Source organism: Python bivittatus, unplaced genomic scaffold, assembly GCF_059951505.1.
Source record: "Python bivittatus isolate LINGU-HERP-01145 unplaced genomic scaffold, Pbiv_v1 ctg000700_np1212, whole genome shotgun sequence".
Lineage (NCBI taxonomy): Eukaryota > Metazoa > Chordata > Lepidosauria > Squamata > Pythonidae > Python > Python bivittatus.
Window position 1 is genome coordinate 101627895 of NW_028277098.1, and position 14321 is coordinate 101642215.

The 14321-nt window shown below is 49.3% G+C and overlaps 1 protein-coding gene across 3 annotated transcripts; it reads right to left on the minus strand.

Moving 5' to 3' along the window:
• Window positions 1-1701: 1701 nt before the first annotated feature.
• SLC52A3 (solute carrier family 52 member 3) lies at window positions 1702-13458 on the minus strand. Of its 3 annotated transcripts, none has more exons than XM_088153743.1 (4): window positions 13294-13458; window positions 4273-5353; window positions 3294-3417; window positions 1702-2506 (listed from the first exon to the last, which is right to left on the minus strand). In XM_088153743.1, the coding sequence occupies exons 2-4, from the start codon at window positions 5331-5333 to the stop codon at window positions 2294-2296; spliced, it is 1398 nt and encodes a 465-aa protein (XP_088009869.1). In that variant the 5' UTR covers window positions 5334-5353; window positions 13294-13458; the 3' UTR covers window positions 1702-2293. The 3 variants fall into 3 exon arrangements, with proteins under 3 accessions (XP_088009869.1, XP_088009870.1, XP_088009868.1); XM_088153744.1 differs by lacking the exon at window positions 13294-13458 and adding an exon at window positions 9039-9344; XM_088153742.1 differs by lacking the exon at window positions 13294-13458 and adding an exon at window positions 9071-9343 and having other exon boundaries at window positions 1703-2506.
• Window positions 13459-14321: the final 863 nt, after the last annotated feature.

Consider the following 14321-nt stretch of genomic DNA (forward strand, 5'->3'; position numbering starts at 1 on the left):
CCAGCAGCATTTTCTGAAACCAGCTTCAGATTCAGATGGTATGGACCTGGGAAACAAACCTCTTAAGGCTCATCGTGACGACCTGCCCTAAGGCTGGGGAATTCTGGGAGTTGAAGTCCACACCTCTGAAAGCTGCCAAGGTTGAGAAACACTGTTTTAGTCTAATCGAGCTTGTTGTATGAACTGAGCCCCTGAAAAACTATTGAGAAAAATCACTTTCTGGGTTAAGTGCTTGAATTTTCAGTTAGGGTGCAGAGAGGAACCTTCGAGGACCCCTTATGCCAGTGTTGTCCAAACTTGGCCACTTTAAGATGCGTGGACTTCAACTCCCAGAATTCCCCAGCCAGCCATGGCTTATGCAATGTACAGATTTTAGAAAATACTTTGGGAGGGGGAAGAGGATGGACGGGGCTCTCCACTTTTTCATCTATAACCCAGTTACAACTCCTTGCCTACGTGTTGTTTTGCTGTTAGCTCACCCCGAGTGGGAGGTGACTAAACAGCCTTGTGGTGTGTGTGTGTGTAGGCGTACGTGACAATCCCAGGCACTCAGCAGGAGTTCAATTGTGCAATATCCCGGACATCCTGAAATGAAAATTCTCATTATTCACTAGAATCCTGGATGTTTCAACTTTATCAAGGCACTTTACACCGTCAGGTACACCGTGTTTTCTGTAGTTTCCTTGTTCCGTTTGGGCTGGTTGGGGTTCACCGCTGATTTTCCACACTGAAGACCTCACCAAGGGCTCTGCTCAGTCAGGCCAAGACAGCATGTGTGCAAGGTGCAGGGAGGGCACACTGATGGTGCAGACCATCACAGAGTGCAAAAACCCATTTCGAGTCTTCTGGAATCTGCATGAAAGCATTGCTGTCGAGTTTCTGTCTGGACGTGTCCAGCTCCAGACCACCTCCCTTGGGCCTTCCCTTCACTGTGGAACTGCCCCATCTGTGAAGAAGTTCTTCTTAACGTCCAGCTGGAAGGGAGATCCAGTGTTGGTCCCAAATGTGGAACTGGGTCAATGGCAAATGTAGCATCTGTGTTTGTACCTCCTGCACAGCTTATTTCAAACAGCCAGTGGGGGATCCTGATAAAGGGGCTTGACTAAGAGAGGGAGACCCAAGTTCTAGACTCCCCTCAGCCCCAGATGAGGGACTTTGGGCCAGCCCAACAGGGTTGTTGTTGTGAAAAAAAGGGGAGGAGGAAATAGGCAACTTGGAAGGCTCTTGAAGGAAAAGCAGGATATAAGTCTAACAGACAAATGAAGATCTCCTGAAGGCACTAGCTCCATCCCCATAGGATAGGCTGGCAGCAGAAGGCGGGTCTTAACCCCTGCAGCCAATCAGCATTTGCGAAGCCCTGATCAGGAGTTCTGTGATGCTTGCTTTGGCAGCCGCTCTTTCTCTCCAGCTCTATTTCTTGGAGGACTGTATGGGTAAAAGGGATCCATTGAAGGGATCTGGGCGATCCTAAAGCAGATCCTAGCACAACCGTTGGAGTTAGTTAGTTCAGCCCTGGGCATGGCTAGATCTGTTTAGGTCTGAAGTTTACCCTTGGGGATTAATTTGCTGGATTGCTTTAGGGTTCATTTATCTTTCTCATTCACTACAGCAGTGTTTCTCAACCTCAGCAACTTTAAGATGTGTGGACTTCAACTCCCAGAATTCCCCAGCCAGCCATGCTGGCTGGGGAATTCTGGGAGTTGAAGTCCACACAACTTAAAGTTGCTGAGGGTGACTTTCCTGAATTTTCTCCCCTATTTTCATTTTAGTCTATACTGAATCACAAAGTCTGTTGGAATCAAATATATCATCAAATATATTTATACTGGAAACGTAACTGATCTGTTATGAAACCATTCATAACCACAGGGCAATTTCTTCTCATCCAGCGGGAGATGCTTGATTCTTAAGTACGGCTATTTTCTCTGGGTTGCAAAAATCCGAACAGAGACTAGATGGCAGCAGAGCAGTAACTCTTTGCAGCCATCTGGTGGTCATCCAGATTTTTCTCAGCCCAGATACATCAGCCCGACCTCAGGGGACCCCGAAAGGCAACGATTTGTCTCTGAATAGAGCACAAAGTCAAGCGTGCACTCACTTGCGACCCTGCGTGCTGTCAATTAGGAGGATGTGGTCCTTCGCAGATATGCCCCTTGGCTTGCTCAGTTCTTCAACATCTTGCCTTCCTTCTCTCTAAAAGGAAGGGTGATACTTTGAGTATTGCACCCGTCTGCCTGCTGGGAGACTTTTCCCATAATGTCCTTAGCAAAGTCTCTGCTTGACTCTTGGCACGTCATGCTGGGCACTGGAAGCTGCAGAAGTCAGCCGACTTGAAGAAGTGGTAGACGTTCACCAAGGGAAACATGAGCAGAGCTCCTAGCAGAGATCCCAGCTGTTCCACCGCTCCGTACCACACAAGGGCACTCTGGCTGCAGCTGCGAAGAATCACCCCCAGCATCACCTTGACGTAAGTGAGGGTTCCGGTGAAGGACACCCACGAAATCACCTGTGGATCGAGCGAGAGAACACATGGCTGTGAAGCTCGGCAGCTGGAGATCTTGGAAGACCCCAGGGATTCTGGGGGAGACCAAGGATTCTGCAGAACACAGCTTGAAAAACTCTGGCCTAGGAGATTAACGTTGCTCAGGTTGAGAAACGCTGCCTTGAAAGAAGCTGAAACATTTAGCACAGTGTTTCTCAACCTTGGCAGCTTGAAAACGTGTGGACTTCAACTCCCAGAATTCCCCAGCCAGCAAGGGGACCCCAGCCAGCAAGGGGAATTCTGGGAGTTGAAGTCCACACGTTTTCAAGCTGCCAAGGTTGAAAAACACTGATCTAGCAGCTAAACAAATGATACATGGGAACACTTTTTAATGATGTGAATTTCACCCTTGGTCTGCCTTGAATCAGTCAATTTGATCAGCTAAAATAGCTTTCTCAGATGTTCCCAAACTGGTGCCTTCCCAATATGTCAGAACTGCAGCTCGGAAGACTCCTGCATCCATTTTCCAAGTCCATTCTGACATAATAATGCAGAAGACCATTTATTGTCTGGCCTCATCACCCCAAATTAACAAAATAACATTGCTGTATTCATATAAAATCGAGGGTTCAAATGTAAACCCTATTATAGCTCAAGGCATTGGCCGGGTTCGCCCAACATGTTTTGAGAAGGGCTGGGTTCTCCCTGGACACGGAACAACACAGCCCCCTTTTAGTCCAAGTCTGGCTCACTGTGCAAATCCAACCAACGTATTTTCAAACCATAGGAAGCGATCGAGCGGCCTACTTACAATCAGGGCGTCTCCCCAGTCGGATTGCTGTAAGAGCGGACAGGGGCTGAGCACGGCCATCACCAAGTTGTAGACCCCGAATGCAGTCCCTGCGGTTGCCAGTATGCCCAAGAACAGGAGAGACCTGGGGGAGAGAGCAGTGGGTTGTTCCTTTTGGAGAGGGGCTGAGAAGTCACCAGACCAAGCCAACCTCCAAACAAAGAATTAGTTAGAAATTACAGGAAAGATGTCAGATGGGTTTACATATCATACTAAACCATGGTTTGGTAAAGAATGATTGGGCATCTTGTGAGCCATTAAGAAACTTGAGAAAGAAATTTGAACAGACTGATATTAGCCTTTGTGATGGTATGTGGGAGTGGCCTTGGGAGACAGAAGGAAGAGCTGCAGAAAAGGCAATGGATAGATAAGAGGCAGCTGAGCCCGCAGAAGGAATGGGGGCCTGGCAAATATCTCAGAAGGGACCCTGACTAGTTTCTTGGGCTGTAAAGGCGGGGGGGGGGGAGATGCACTTTCAGACTTGCAAGATTCTGTTAACGTCAGCTTACAATAAAGCTAGAGCTGGTGCTTCTGGGTGTGCTTCTTGTCTGGACTATCTTACAAAGCTGACAACAATCTTGCAAGTCTCAAAGTACATCTCTCCCCCCTCACCTTTACAGTTTAACTAGGGAGGGCCCCTTCTGAGATGTTGCCACTCTCCCATTCCTTCCCATTCCTGCTGTGAGCTCAGCCGCCTCTTATCTGACTGTTGCCTAATCTGCGGCTTTTACTCCTGTCTCCCAAGGTCATTCCCACCTACCCTGACAGCATTTCAAGGTGGCGCCAAATTGCTCTCTCTCTCTCCCAGGCTTATCAAAGACCAAGCAAAGGTCTTAGCAATCCACAGCAGTTCAAGCACGAGAAATACAGCCTATATTGTTAGTCAATTCACCCCAAGAATGCTATTTTCAAAACAGCTGGCTTGGGTGGGAACACAAACCTGTTGGGTAGGAAGGTGGCAACAGTGCAGGCAAGAGGGTTGGCCATGGAGCTCAAGGTGGCTGTCAGATGGTAAGCCAGGTTGCCATAAGGCAAGCATGAATAGCTTTGCACAGATGGTAGGATGCCATTGGTCAGCGCGTTCATCCAAGCGACAAGGAAATAGATGAAGGCGAATTTAGAGCAAGAATACGTGACCGTGTCTGCAACTGCATCATCAACACCTTTGTTGGAGTTCTCCAGCTTGCTCTCCATGGAGCAGGTTGTGCCCCTGTTCAAGTCTGCTGGTTCCTGCTTGCCTGCAGGCATCTTCTGAACTGAGTTCAGGCTGATCTCACTGGAGCACAAGTTCTGTGTGGAAAGCTCCCACAGCTTGGACTGCCGGTTGAGGAAGAGGAAGGCGGTGAGGCAGAAGAACATCATGGCAGACAGGATGAGGAAGAAGACCAAGCTGGAGAAGTTGGCTGGGGAGTAATGTGTTTCCATAGGGAGAGGTTCACCAGTTGTGTTGACTAAGGAAGAGTTGTCAACAGTGGCATTGTGGGTTGGCGCTGTGACTTGGACACAGCTCGCAATGCCTGCTCCCTGGGCCAGGGCAAAGAGAGCTGGGATTAACCCGCTGAGTCCTTCGCCAATGAAAAAAGTGGGGATATAGCGAGGGTGGAAGTGTGCCATGAAGGGCAGGAAGGTGACGGAGGAGGTGCAGTCTACCAGCGAGAGGAAGAAGGTGAGGATGAAGAAAGCCACGCTGTGTGGTTCTCCAGCTATGGGGGTGGTGTAATGCCACAGGAAGGCCAGGAGGAAGCAGGCCACGACGCCTATGGAGACCAGCACACAGATGACCGGTGCCTCCTTCAGCAGGCCCGGTTTCAGCCTGTGCATGAGAGTGACAAAGAGAGGCCCAACATTGGCCAGCTGGATGATGATGGTGAGGTAGGAAGGGAGATACCAGCCCTCGGGCAACTCAGCCACCAGCAGAGGAAGCTCGACCCACACGCCATTGACGGCCATCCAGGAGCCGGTTCCAAAGACGCAGGCCAGCAGGTGGGTGAGCCACGCCATCGTCCCACAGAGCAGCGTCCCTGTTGGAGGAGAGGAGGAGGAAGCGAGAAGAAACGGACTTGAGCTGAGGGTTTACACCAGTGTTGTCCAAACTTGGCCACTTTAAGATGAGTGGACTTCAACTCCCAGAATTCCCCAGCCAGCCATGTCATAGCCTCCATTTTGACTTTTTTGACCCCAACGCAACCTAGCATGCACTTGTGCAAAAGATGAAGCTTGATTACGATTAACCCCGGTTTGTTTCTTTTGTGGCTTAGGGTCATGATATCAACCCATCCCATCGGGGGAGTTTATGGTTTAATGTGACAAAGCCAGAAAGTGGATTAATTCAGTGATCCGGATAAGCATATTGTGTGAACGCAGCACGAGAGCTGGAAGAAGCCCTCAGGTTTGGCTCCTATTCTGTGCAAAACTCCACATTAAAGCTTTGCCAGCTGAAGTCTGTCTGGTCCCCACTTCAACCCACCCAGGGCAGGGGGCACAACTTCATTTGGTTCCAGTGTCAAGCCACTTTGCTATCAGTAAGTTTCCCCTCATATTCTACTGGAATCTGTCTTCCTCTAACATCAAGCCACGGTTCTGTGTTGATTAATATTCAGTCAAAACCAGAGACTTTCCTTTTGGGCTTGATGGATAAACAGTTGGCAGAAACTTACAGGACTTTGTTCTTATATATGATAACAGCACCAAGAGTTTTATGTGCGTAAAGGTGAAAAGAGAAGACATTATTATCTAGGGTGGAGGAATGGATGGCGAAGCTGATCGGCTGGGCTGAGATGGCAAAATTGATGGCTTTGATTCGAGATAAGACGTCGTGCAATTTTAATGCTAAAGGAAACCTTTTTTGGGCCTCTTGCGGGAAACAGAAAAAAGTGAACTTACGTTGTATGGATTTGATGATTAGAAATAATAGGGGTTAATAGAAAGAATGGAAGTTATATTGTACATTCAGAGCAAGAGTTTGATGTCTGATGCTACTTATATCTGTTGCAAGGAGGGTCGGAAGTCAATTCTTTTTTTTCCTTTCATCTCTTCTTTTTTCTGCACTCTTGATTTTTACTATCTTTTTTTTCTAATTTCTTTCCTTCCTCCTCCTCCTCCTCCTCCTCCTCCTCCTCATTCTTGTTAGTTTTTACTGTTCTTTTAAAAAAAATAATAAAGTTATTTTAAAAAAACATGGTTTCTGTGTCCTGCATCCTAGGATGACAGGGGTCAACCTACTTCTGCCTGTCCGGTTCCCACAGAACACTATGTATGCAAACACCACCATCACGGGCATGTTTTCTCAAGGCTGAATGCTCCCAACGCCAAGCCCGTTCTGACCCTCTGCATTGCCCCTCTCTGTCCTTGTTCGGATCTGCTCAAGTGCTTCATACAAGGCAGCACCCCAAAGCAGACATGCTACATAGGATGGGGTGGTCTGACCCACGCAGAATACGATGGAACCGTTACTTCACCGATGGGTAAACACCGCCTCTGTTGATACAGCCTACATTTGGATCGGCTTTTTCGCAGCCACATCACCCTGCTTTTTCAGGTTTTCATTAGGTAGACCAGGAATTTTCAAACTTTTTGGGGCCTCTTTAAAAAAAAGGAAAAAAGTCCTGCACTCCCCCCACTCAAGAAGCAAAGCTCTAGCCCAGGGTTTCTCAACCCTGGCAACTTGAAGACGTGTGGACTTCAACCGGAAGGGGCCTTCGCTCGACCCAACTGATCTGGACAACTTTCATCCAGTCTCCAACCTCCCCTTTTTAGGGAAGGCGGTGGAGAGAGTGGTCGTGTGGCAGTTGCAGAGGACTCTGGATGATTATCTGGACCCCTTTCAGTCAAGGTCCAGGCCAGGGTTTGGGGCTGAAGGCATTGATCGCGCTCTTGGATGACCTCTGGCAGGAGCGGGATGGAGACAGTGCACCCATCCTTGCTCTTCTGGACCTCTCAGAGGCATTCAATACCATCGAACATGGCATCCTTCTGGACCAGCCTCGGGAGTTGGGGGTAGTGGTGGCACTGGGCTGACTTGGTTTTCCTCTTTCCTCCGGGGTTGATTTCAATTGGTGTGGATGGGCGGGGGGGGGGGGGAGAGATCCAGCCCATGGCCTCTATTGCGTGGGGTGCCTCAGGGCTCTGGTCTGTCTCCTCTCCTATTTAACATCTACACGAAGCCAGCGAGTGAGGTGATGCAACGGTTTGGGGTGAGGTACCATCAATATGCAGATGATACCAGATATATCTCTACCCCAGGCCCATTGAGCGATGCCGCGGAGGTCGTATCCTAGTGTCTGGAGGCTGTAGGGACCTGGGTGGGGCACAATGGGCTCCAACTCAACCCAAGCAAGATGGAGTGGCTTTGGGTATTTCATCCTTCTGGGACAATTTTCCATCTTTGGTATTGGATGGGGTGGCACTGCCCCAGACAGACCCGGTGTGCAATCTGGGGGTCTTCTTGGACTCACGGCTCCTGCTTGAAGAGCAAGTGGCAGCTGTGGCTAAGAGGGCCTTTGCACACCCTTGGGTTGTGTGCCAGTTGCACCCATTCCTGGACCGGGTGGCCCTCCTCACAGTCACTCATGCCCTCGTTACCTCCCATTGGGATTACTGCAACACACTCTACATGGGGCTGCCCTTGAAGGCCATTCGGAAGCTTCAACTGGTGCAAAATGTGGCTGCACGGGTGGTAAATGGTGCCAGATATGCGGCACGTGTAATGGAGCTGCATGGGTTACCAGTGTCTTTCCAGGTGCAATTCAAGGTGCTGGTTGTCACCTTTAAAGCCCTGCATGGCTTGGGACCGGGTTACCTAAGGGACTGTCTTCTCCAAGAGTTTCTACCCGTCCAATTCGGTCTAGTAGATGGGGATGCTACGAATCCCGTCAGCCAAAGAATGTCAGCTGGTGGGGACCAGAAGACATGTCTCCTCGGCAGTAGCCCTTGCCCTTTGGAACATCCTTCCTTTGGAGCTCAGGAGGGCCCCGATCCTGCTAGCCTTTCATAAGTCTTTAAAAACCTGGCTATGTGCCCGAGCCAGGGGTCCCAAAAGGGCCCCGTTACCTGGTTGCACTGTTGATTTTTATGTAAGTTTCATGATCATTCTCGGCTGCCTATATGTATAATTTGTAATGGTTTTGATTATTGGAATTGTTCGCCGTCCAGAGTCACTTGGAGTGAGATGGGCAGCTATAGAAATTGCATACATAAATAAATAAAAATAAATAAACTCTCAGAATTCCCCAGCCATGCTTTAAAGTCCACATGTCTTCAAGTTGCCAAGGTTGAGAAATACTGCTAGCAACAGAAACTTGGTGCGTTCAAGTCAACTTTTTTCCCCCTTAGACTCGTATAGAACTCCATCAAATTCTTGCAGACTTCTAGGGTTGCAGGAAATACAGTTTGAAAAACTCTGAGCTAGATCTTTAAGGTCATTTCCCCTTATGCTTTCCTCTAGCTTGGGTTTCAGTCATGAAAGAATAGTGAATTCAATCACTCCCCACATATTTATGTTTTCCTCCTGCTACTCCGTGAACAATTACGATCTGGAGGCAGGGCTTGGAGTGGGGTCGGGGAGGCTCAGCAGCCCGTTCCAAGTTTCTGGAGCCTGCCCGAGTGGATATATTGAAGGAAGTTTGTGCGAAACTGCACAGTCCTCAGCCAAGCTAGAACAGTTGCCCAAACCAAGAAGGCTATTTGCATTTAATGCTAAAAACAGACCTGGGCTGGTAGAGGCGACTCACACAACGTACCTTCAGTTGTGTAAGCGGAGTTGGTCTTTCACCTTCCTGGGCAGTCCACAGGAGAGCAATTGTTCCCCTGCGCCTTCATAGCAAGCGTGTCGTCTTGCATTTGACTCTGCAGCAAACTCCAGGCCAACTGAGCACGGGCCAAGATCAGCTGGACTGGAGCCAGGCCCAATGGTTTCGTTCACCTGCCCGCCTGTCTGATTTGCAGCTCCGCCTTGATATAAGAGCTGTGGACCACAGCCCAGATCATGGTATTTGGAAAAGGAGAGCTGCGCTCTAGATGGAAGGCACCAAACTGGCTGATCAAGGCCGGCTGGATTTTTTAGGGAATTGTTTGCGGTGGGTGGCCAGGTAGGTTGGAGAGCTCGGTTTCATCACTCTGGGGCTGTTGCATCATCAATGCACTGCCGGAAACAGCCTGGCCAACATTTCGCAAGAATGGAAAGGGAGGCCGCTGTACTATATGCCAGGCGGTCCAGAAAAAGCCTATGTGGAGCTCAGTTTTTAAAAGATCACCATTTTTTAGGGATGACATGTCTTCAGCAGGTATAATCATATCAACAAGGACTGTTTTTCCGTCTTTCACTTGAAGGGAGAGAGAAGCAGACTTCTTCCTCTTCCTCTTTGTTTCCTTTCCTTTCCTTTCCTTTCCTTTCCTTTCCTTTCCTTTCCTTTCCTTTCCTTTCCTTTCCTTTCCTCTCCTCTCCTCTCCTCTCCTCTCCTTTTCTTTCTTTCTTTCTTTCTTTCTTTCTTTCTTTCTTTCTTTCTTTCTTTCTTTCTTTCTTTCTTTCTTTCTTTCTTTCCTTTTCTCTTTTCTTTCCTTTCCTTTCCTTTCCTTTCCTTTCCTTTCCTTTCCTTTTCTGGTTTCTGATTTTATTCAATTGCTGTTTATTCCATTTATTTTTTTTATTCCATTTATTCAGTTGCTACAAAAAAATGAGGCCCTCTGACCATACTGGAACACCCGAGAGATTTAAACTCTTGAAAGGGGCAGTTGCGCTTCACCATTTGGCTTTGTTCACACAATACCCTTAATTTGTTATTAACTCCTTTTCTTGGGGTTGGCTAGATATTTAACCTTAAACAATCCGAAAGGACTGGGTTTGTAAAATATAGTAGATGCGCACGCGTGCCCACACACACACTCATATACAATGAATTAACGAAGATTTATGCTAACCATTTTAACATGTTATACCAACGTGACTGTTTGGTCTTTCCCTGGTCCGGCTAATTTGTTCTGAAACACAGAGGCAAAGAGGCACCAATCTATATATTCATTTGTCTAAGTAATGTATATGGCTGCCCAACTCACCCAAATGCAACCCTGTCTGATGTCCTTCAATATAAAACAAAGATTAAGGTGCAATTAAACAACAGTGAATCAAGCCACAATTAATAGATGATTGGAAACCCTTGATATCCACTATACGTTACAAGGCAGGATTTCCTATTGTCTCGGCCGCAGGGCCTGGGCAAAAAAGCCAAGTTTTTAATGCCTTTCTAAAAGCCGTTGGAGATTGTTCCAGAGGGAAGGCACTGCAATGGAAAAGGCCTGCCTTCTAGGTCCCATCAGGTGACATTGCTTTGAGAAAGGGACCTGAAGCGTGTGGGATGGGAGGAACAATAGAGGAAAGGTGCTTCCGGGTGTAGAGCAGGGTTCCTCAACCTTGGCCACTTGAAGATGTGTGGACTTCAACTCCCAGAATTCCCCAGCCAGCACAGCTGGCTGGGGAATTCTGGGAGTTGAAATCCACACGTCTTCAAGTGGCCAAGGTTGAAGAACCCTGGTGTAGAGGAGCACAGAGGTGACCTTGAAGAAAATCATGCAGGAACCATTAGGAACGCATGAACTCGGCCCAGGAAAACAGGGAAGCATGAGAAAGAAACTCAAGATGTCCCACCTTGACTCTCTTAGGTGTAAGAGGGAGGGGTGGGGAAACACCGTCAGGCTTTCAAGATTCTGTGAGTATTTTATTTTATTTATTTATTTAGTAAACTTGTCCCCGCCCATCTCCCCACAGTGGGGGACTCTGGGCGGCTTACATCAAATGAAAATCATAAATACACGATTAAAAGTTATAAAAAGAACCACACTTACAGAGATAAAAAGAGATTAAAAGATCCAAGAGGCCAATAGAGGCCACACCAGGCCCCTAAGGGGCTAGCCAACCCCAATTCTGACATCCTCCCTCCCCGCCCCAGGCCAGATGTATAGCCTAGGTCAGTGGTTCTCAACCTTGGCAGCTTTCAGATGTGTGGACTCCAACTCCCAGAATTCCCCAGCCAGAGAAGTTCTCTGGAGCACAATCACAAAACGACAATGTCCAATGCAACCATTGCCCAGGTTTATTGCATCTCAGTTTGTCCCTTTAATATATTTCTCAGTTGCAGCCCAACTGATCTGAGGCACACATTGCTGGCCAACGTGACTTTCCCAGCCAACATGCCCAGAGAGGTGGTCTAATAACCAGATAATGATCACAAGTTGTCGGATTCTTCCTTGGCTCCAGGAAGAGTTCCCAGCATAGAAAGATTAATGGACCTTGACGTTCTACACCCAGGTATACAACTTTCTCTCCTAACTCCACTTTGCCTCTTACTTTATAACCAAAACGTGTTGGACTTTGACCAGACAGTTTTCATCAGTTAAGTCAGGCAATATTCTTAGAGTTCAGAAAGCAATTTAGGGAGCGGTTTAGCACTTTCCAGGTACGGGAGGACACGTTCTGATTTTCACTGCTTTTATCCATCAGTGATACTTTGATCTTCTCCTGTTGGTGTGGCATACCATTATTTTAGTTCCCTCTAGCGTAGCGTTGCACTCTCCGTGTACCTATGTGTTCAAATGGACTGTATGTACTTCATTAGACTTGAATATTCATCCTACGGCTTGTTAAACCCAATATCCATCATGATCACTTGTGAAAGAGATTTGCTGGCGAAGCCTACAAGCCTTTCAAAGGTGGATTCTTTCTAGTTCAGCTAGCCCTTGGTTCCTACATGTCCAAAGTATCCTTCCAACAGGGCATACCAAGGTGCACCCATAAGTATCTGTGCTGCTACATGCTGGACTAATTGCAGCTTCCAGGTGGCCTTCAAGGGCAATCCTATGTAGAGCGCATTGCAGTAGTCTAACCAAGAGGTGACTTAAGGCATGAGTGACCACAAACTGGACCTCCCAATCTAGGAATGGGCACAGTTGGCACACAAGATGAAGTTAGGCAAAGGCCCTCCTGGCCACAGCTGCCACCTGCTCCTTGAGCAGAAGCTGTGAGTCCAGAAGAACCCCCAAACAGCACACTGGATCTAAGTGGAGGAGTACAACCCATCCCAGAGCTAAAGATGGAAATTTCTGGTTCTGGGATCAGTTGGTCCCCAAAACCACAGCCACTTGGTCTTATTAGGGCTGAGCTGAAGCCTGTTCTCCATCCAGGCCCCCACAGCTTCTGGACACTGGGAGAGAACCTTGACAGCTTCAGTTGGTGGCCAGGGACAGAGATACCACTGCGTATCATCAGTGGACAGGGGATAATGCACCCCACACCAAGAGATGACCCCCTCCTTCATGCAGATGTTGAAGAGGGGGAGAGCCTTGAGGAGCAGGGCTCTAGGATTAGACTGTTCCTCCCCAATCAATACCAACTGGAATTGGCCCCAGAAGAAGGAGGAGAATCACTGCCACACTGTGCCTCCTACTCCCAACCGCCTCAGATAACAGAAGGATACCATGGTCAATGGCACTGAAACCCAGTGAGGAGGGCTAGGATGGATCCACCCGAAACTTCAACACCAAAGAAGCTACAGGGTTGAGCATTGCAGGCAGGAACCTGTGATGTAGCAGAGAGGTTGGTACAGGAACAGTGATCCCAAATGACCCTAACACCCAACCTCACAAGTAGGGTTTTATGGCTGGCTATCAGTGGGGCAGCACCCCCAGCCATCTCCAGAATCTCTGGAACAGCCCTTCCTCCCTCCCTGTTTGCTTTCCAGGGGCTGGACGCACCACAGCTAGCAAAGCTGTGCACGAGGCTTTCGTGCAGCACACGCCTTCCCCAACCACAGGCCGTTGCTCTCCACCCATCTGGGACTTGTAGGTGATGTTGCCCTGTGAATACGTCTTTCACACTCAGCCCTTTAACACTCAGTTCAAGCAAAAGTCCGCAAAGGGTATAAAGTCTATACCAATGTATGAAGTTTGTAAAGTCTGCAGAGTGCCATACAACCTTGCAGCCTTTTCCAAACGCTCCTGCACCAGTGGAGGGAAGGGGCAAAGCTCCACACTCCAGGCAGGACCCCCCCAAGATGAGCTGCTCACCACCGCCGGGGTCTCGGCCGTCGGACGGGAGTCCTCTCGCCCGCTTGCAACAGCTGGAGCAAGGGACGTCACCTCCGCTTCCCCGTCCGCGGGCCGCTTCCCTGTCGCGCTTCCTCTGGCACACGCCCTGCGCGCCGCCTCGAGGTGCTTTCCTAGGCTGAGAGCCGGCGGGGGCGGGGGCGGGGGCGGGGGGCTGCTTCTGGCGGTCGGCGGGTCCTCGGAAGCGCCAGGGTGGGGCTCTGTTCGCGCAGCAGCTGGACGGCGCGCCTGGGCGCTTGGGGGTAGTCAGGGAAACAGGGGAAGGGGCTGCGGAGCGCTGCTGCCCGGCTGCAGCCCACCTGTCCAAACCACGGGCAGCAGCTCGAGCTTCACTCCCTCCCTCTCCCCTCCCCTCCCCTTCCTCCCTCCCCTCCCCTCCCCTCCCCCTTCCTTCCTTCCTTCCCCTCCCCTCCCCTCCTCCTTCCTTCCTTCTCTCCTCCCTCTCTTCTTCCCTCTCTCCTTCCTTCCCTGCCTCTCTCCTTCCTTCCTTCCTCCTCCCCTCCCTCCCTCCCTCCCTTCCTTCCCCTCCCCTCCCCTCCCCTCCTCCTTCCTTCCTTCTCTCCTCCCTCTCTTCTTCCCTCTCTCCTTCCTTCCCTGCCTCTCTCCTTCCTTCCTTCCTCCCTCCCCTCCCTCCCTCCCTTCCCCTCCCTCCCTCCCTCCCTCCTTCCTTCCTTCCCTCCCTCCCTCTCTCCTCCCTCCCTCCCTGCCTCCCTCCCGCCTCCTCCTCCTCTTCTCTCTCTCTCTCTCTCTCTCAAAAGATTGGAATTGTGGTAACCAAGTACCTTTAAAGTTTGAGACAAGTTTTTATTGCAAAATGGATATGAAATGTCTTCTAGTATTATAAGCTTTTAATGATGTATTAGAACATATTAGTCATACAATATTTCAGATTGTTGG

Excerpts from the sequence above, each read along its gene's own strand:
- SLC52A3 (XM_088153743.1), bottom strand. The coding sequence starts at position 5,333 with ATGGCGTGGCTCACCCACCTGCTGGCCTGCGTCTTTGGAACCGGCTCC. Across the intron at positions 3,418-4,272 it reads GCCACCTTCCTACCCAACAG|GTCTCTCCTGTTCTTGGGCA; the intron begins GTTTGTGTTCCC and ends TCTCTCCCCCAG. Across the intron at positions 2,507-3,293 it reads ACTGGGGAGACGCCCTGATT|GTGATTTCGTGGGTGTCCTT; the intron begins GTAAGTAGGCCG and ends CTCGATCCACAG.